Genomic DNA, 6,000 nt, shown 5'->3' with positions numbered 1-6,000 from the left:
CTGGTATTCCGAATGGGAAATATTGCAAATTACATTTTAAAATTGCACAGAAAGCAGCTGAAGTTCTTAGCCTTCAGTCATTGATCATTGTAAAATCTATCTACAAGATAATTGTGCTTCATTTCTCTTTAAAGTCCCTTCAATTGCCTTCAAATCTGTACATCACTCTGCCTGATCACACATGCAATGAATTCAAACTATATGACAAGCTGATGCTCGTGAATATTTTTCAGCGATTTGGATCAACTTGAAGCCCCGTGTCAAAATGCATTTTCCATGCTCCCCTAATAACTCAGGCTAATCACTTTAGCATTGTCTCTAGGGGCACAATGCATCCCCTCATGTCCTGTATCCTAGCAAGGGGGCTAGGGAGCGGCCGAGTGATGGTGGGTTGAATTTGGGTGACAGGGCCCCAGTGCCCCCGGTCCTCTAGCTAATCCCTGAGGAGAAAGGGCCTGCATTTAGGGTGTGATACGCTTAATCCAGGGGGTCTGGGTTCACAAAGGAGGCCGGCATTTCCTCTGGCCTGGGAGCTTCCGCTGGTCGGGGGGGGGGGTTTGCCAGTACAAACATGCGCCAATAATACATTTCCACGTTTGCAACGGCACAAACAACACACAACACATAGACTCTTGTACGCAGACATGGGAGTGTAATACAAAAAATAACAAAATAGACTAGTAAATTCACACTGTCCTAATGGGGAGCCAATACAAACAAAGCAGCCCACGCTCAGCAAGAGCAAACACACACACACACACACTACATACTGTGGGCAGAGGCAGTGTTTACATTCGGCCCCCGGGTATGACGAAACAAAGCTTGTGTGTAAAAGAGAGCGCTCAAACCGCTCAGTGCCTACAGATAGTTTCATATTTACAAACAGGAAGACAGCGTAATGTAACGCTCCCTTTAGATGCTGCATGGAGCCAACATACAGTAGATAGCATATACGCTTCAACTCCGTCAGCATTGCTTTCCCACTGGAAGGAGAACATTAGTATATCTGCATAACAGTTCTTTTCCTAAGCCCACTTTTCCCTCTTATGTACCACAAAAGCCAATATTAGTCACCGAGGCAGCACATTGCATTGAGAGACATTTATGTCAACAGCTAAGGGATACAATTCCATATTTATTTGAAATGATTTCACTTTTCACAGTTTGGATGAGACGTTTGGAAAAAGAGAAATATGTCAAGAAGCGGCGTCTCATTTCCTTCGGCGGTGGACATGCTTTTCCTTCCCGAACTGTTTCACGCTGACACGTCCTCTTTCCTTGGCCCCAATACATGTGTGGAGACTGCCACAGCAGATAGGGGAGAGGAGGAGGAGGAACAGAGATACAAATACTTCAAACCCAAAGCTTAATTATTTACTTGAGCTTATACTGACATTTAAACTACCCTCACAACAAGTGACACTTTTTAAAATTATTTTTTTATTATTATTATTGTGTATTGCACAACTAATTTGTGCAATACAACTGAAATTCCAATTCCTCATGCAAATCCTCCACCCATTTGACACCAACACAGCCTAAAATAAACCACAGGGATATTGAAACCATCTCTGTGTCTGACATGAAAATAAAGCCTTCTTTCCCCTTTATTCTGTGAATACTGACCTTTGGCTGAACGGTATTTCAGTCCAGACCTCATACCTAATAAGAATTATGAGCAGTGACACTATTATATTTCAGGGTAATGTCCAAACTCTGCCATGCTGCGTGTTGCAGCATTATGGACTCATTATAAAATAGACGACCGGTCCAGGCCACTTGTTTTGACAGAAAGAGGTCCACCACAGCACTGGCTCATGTCCTTTATGTGTGGCGTTCACCAAGACTAACTACTTGTGACAGTGCCAGGAGTGTGTGTTTGTGTGTGTGTGTGTGTGTGTGTGTGTGCACATTAAGTCCAAGGGGAAGCATGCCTAATGTGGGAAAGAAACAGTCAATCCAAGAGGGCCACTAGCCAGCATCAGTGTTCCCTTCTCAGAGAATTAGCCTGTCAAGCAATCCTAATTCTCAAGGACACAGGCTGCTCTTTAAACCCAGGTTGAGTTTAAACTGAGATACAGACTCTCAAGACTGTATTCTCGTGATTGGGTGTAGACAGGCAGAATGGTGGAATGGGGGGCGGGTCAGGGCCACATTGGAGAGCAGAGCTGCTGCTCAAATACAAGTCTACATTTTAGTGTGTGGTTACACTCTTCACTCAATGTGCTGCGTGAAGGTGTGTTTCTAGGTGAGCATCCAGAAGAATGAGTCAACTTGGCTAACCCCCTCAGACATGCATTCATGTGTGCAGGACAATTTAAAAAGTATATTTATTGGACACTGTTAATGTAGATATCATTGTGGGGAAAATATATTATCATGCATGTTTAGTTTCTCCTCTATACTTGTTTGTTTACAGTCTGCTGCTGGCTTTACTCCACAACTTGATATGCTTCCTCCACTGTTCATGGGCTTGAATCTATTTAAGCCTCAATAAAGCAGGACGTGCACAACGTTCTGCTTTATTGAGGACAATATTTGCCCGTTCATAATATCTATCGTCATAAGTTACAGATAATGCGATAGTATATTCTGTGGAGTCAAATAATTGCTATTTGCACTGTAACTATGCATGTAAGTCAACTTGATTTTTTATAATCCAAAGAAAAAAAATCTGACTTTTATAACTATCAAGGCAAGGTTTTGAGTTATAGGAGACTGCCTTTTGCACAATTTTGAAGTTGCTTTTTTTTTTTGAGAGAACCTGGAAAGTCAGAAAGAGTGTGTACAATGTTCACATTTGAATTCTGACTGAGAAGGAAAAAAAACTACAATTATCACTCATGGTTTTATGCCTCCACCAACCAGTCAAGTTGCAATTTATGTCCATGTCTGTCCAAAACAAATAATCACTCAATTTATCTTATCAGACATGGGTGTGAGTTATTGCTCACAACGACCTTTGACCACAAGTTAACCCGTGAGTCCAGGAGGATGTTTGTGCCAAATTTGAAGAAATGTGGCACAAACAAGGAAAGAAGAAAATACTATTATAGTGTAAACCCCACAAAGGGTTGTGGAAACAGCATTTACACATATAGAGGTTTTTGTTTGGAGCCAACACACTCAGCAGGGTATCTGATGAATATGAAGAAATATGTTCAATAAAAAGCCGAGCCCTTCTGGCTGAGAGATGAGCTGCTGTTGACACTCGGCTTGAGGGCGGGAGGCAGTAGGCGCTTGTGTTCTGCGTTCTGCCGGCTCAAATATCGAACACCTGTTGGCCCAATTCAACAAGTCTCAAGTTGAGCATGTATCTCTACGTGTACACGTACGATAGTATGTACGCAGATTGTGCCAGCTATAGGACTCTTAATGCATTATTGTTCCCAAATTCCCACTGCCGGTGGATTCAGGGTTGTGTTGAATAATTAGCATGCAAAGGAAAGCCACAAAATCCAAGCAAGGAATATACAACCCATTTATTTGGCTTACATAAACAGAACAGTGTCAATATTAAAAGAAAATCAAATAAAGATATAAATATAACATTAACAACAGTAAGTGTGTTGCTATTAATAAACCCAGTGATAAGAAAAGGAAAAAAAGAAAATTAATGTTGTGGCGTAATTAAGGTTGGAGATTTAATGGAAGCAATTGACAACCAAAATAACTAACATTCAAAGGACAACGTGCACCTGTGTCAGTTCAGAGGAGAGCTGTCACCTGTGTGGATCATCACAAGGAACCCCAGCTACTTAAGAATTGAGGTTGAAAATAAAATAAAAGCAATTAATTACATTCAAGGGGCCGGTCTCTGAAGGGAGACAAATCAAAACAAAAAGGATGCAGACAAACTAAACTGAGAATAGATGCTGCAGGATTAATTGATGAATAAAATGAAAATAAATGTTGAAGGAGACATAACTGATGAACGAGGCCAATGGGTGAATGGATACATACATAGTGGTTGGCTACTGCGTTAATCCAGCCTTTGCAGGGACTACTGGGAGCGGCAGCAGAGAGCACTTTCACAGACAGCGAAGAGACGCACAAACGTACAGGAACGGAGACAGACAGACGTTACATAATAAAAAGGTGCAGTGGTGTGACGCCGTCTGTGTTTTTAGGCGCGGTAGAGCAATATCCTCTCGGCACTGTCCTGGCCCACCAGGTCAGCGTACTGCTGCACCTCCGTCTCGTCGCTGGAGCCTTTGCGTTTGCGGGAGTAAGCTGCGTACGGCATCACGGCCCGTCTGTATAGCACCAAGGCTCTGCCCACATCCTTCAGCACCCGAGGGTCTCCTGGACACAAACGAGAGGACATAATGAGGAGCAGTGTAGACACATTAGGCATGATTAACACTGGCCTTATTTCCCCTCCTTCTCATGAGTTAACCTCTGAGTGTCTTGGCAAGGATAAGCCATTGTTCCGAGAAGCCGTTGGAGGAGCAGAGCATCCCCTCGCCCCCTATAGCTCTAATTCCCCATTTGCCCTAAACCTGGAGTCACGGTGGTGCGTGAGCAGGCTAGTCAGTCGGCCTTGTTTACAAGGCCGACTGACTAGCCTGCTCGGCATTTCATTAGGTCCCGTGTCGTACACTGCCAGCTCCCATCAGACCAGTGAAAACACTGCTAATCTCTCCAGTGTGCATGTTCAGCAGCTACAAATGGTCCTCTGGAAAGTCGGAAGAAAAAAGAAAATGAACAAAAAGGGGTAAAAACCAGATGACCCTCTGACACTAAAACAGCTGCCTCCAAGAGTGCGAGGTTGAGCCAAGCTGCCCACGGCCGGTGCCAAGTGGACATGCAGGGGTCAGCACAGCAGGCCGTTTCAACTGAGCCAAGCGAACCCGGAAATAATGTGTCAATGCAAGTGGGTCTCAAACCCACCGCGAGCTCTAATCGTCTTCCGCTCCATTCGGAATTGAGGAGTCCTTAGTTTGCATTCACTGGACGTGCAATAAGTATCTCATCCCAGTCGGACATCCCTGCTCTAGTCCCTCTAATTGGCTCTTAAAATGCTTCCATCTCCCCCATTCATCAATTCACCAATTTTTATTTCATACCGTGCCTTCTGACGGGTTCCCCCCCCTTTACAAACTCGACAGTGCTTCATTCAACTAGTCTGTCCTGTCTGGAGCAATCCTGGGTCTGGCCTAGCTAAGAGGAAGCAGATGAAAATAAAGGCTATGGAGTGGAGTGGACTAGTTTGCCAGGCCCATGGTGACACATCAGTGAACAGGAGCGAGTTAGATTTGGTATTAATAGAGCTCAGGACCTCCCACCCGCCACTGCCGCTCCCCATGACGACGCCCATGTGGCTCACAGCTGAGCACCCAGGTGTTGCAAGTGAGCCGAGTGCACATAGTTCTGCCTAATTCCGAAGATATTCGCCACAGGTTTGCTAAAGCCAACCTAATCACCCAATAAACTGGGAAAACAGGACAACAGAGAGAAGTGCTGCTAAACTGTGATGTAATGCCAACAAGTATTTTCTCTTGTGCAAGATGTTGAAAGGGATCCCCAGAGTACAAAGCACTCGGAAGCATGTGGGCTGAAGCGTGACTATTCGTGGCCTCGGTGTGATCGGAAACTTGTTTAAAAGAAAAAGAGTCAACCGACTTCGCTGCAGACAAAATGCACTTGCAATCTCACAAATGAGAGAATTCAAATAGCCAAGTGTGTAGGTAGGTAGACAGTAAGTGAACTGCAGCACAGACGCTACCTGAAAAGCAGGAAGGGAAGAAGAGAGCTCAGTATAAACACAAAGCCCAGAGGCTCCTTAGCTCCCCCCCCAATCTCCAAAGACACGTTCATATTCCAACTATCTTTTTTACTCAAAGTTCCCTGTGGATTCATATTTTATTTATTAGCCTCATTTCCCTGCTCAGTAATGCCCTAACCACGGTGTCTTTCCCCTTCTTGAAAAACTGCTGAGTCAAATAATTGAGGAATGCTTGATATAAAGTTTTAAACTCAGAAAATCAGCATTATGAT

At 44.0% G+C, this 6,000-nt stretch overlaps 1 protein-coding gene across 6 annotated transcripts in view; it reads right to left on the bottom strand.

Annotated features, from left to right (window-relative positions):
* Window positions 1–3,464: 3,464 nt before the first annotated feature.
* LOC117743626 (arginyl-tRNA--protein transferase 1) overlaps window positions 3,465–6,000 on the bottom strand; it is a 48,759-nt gene continuing 46,223 nt past the window's right edge. For all 6 annotated transcript variants that reach the window (XM_034551261.1, XM_034551263.1, XM_034551258.1 and 3 more), the window contains one exon: window positions 3,465–4,305. In XM_034551261.1, the coding sequence (XP_034407152.1) occupies window positions 4,127–4,305 (179 nt within the window). In that variant the 3' untranslated portion in view covers window positions 3,465–4,126. The remainder of the gene's footprint in view (window positions 4,306–6,000) is intronic.

This window comes from Cyclopterus lumpus, chromosome 15, assembly GCF_009769545.1.
Source record: "Cyclopterus lumpus isolate fCycLum1 chromosome 15, fCycLum1.pri, whole genome shotgun sequence".
In the NCBI taxonomy this organism is placed as follows: Eukaryota; Metazoa; Chordata; class Actinopteri; order Perciformes; family Cyclopteridae; genus Cyclopterus; species Cyclopterus lumpus.
This window is presented reverse-complemented; position numbering and strand designations above follow the sequence as displayed.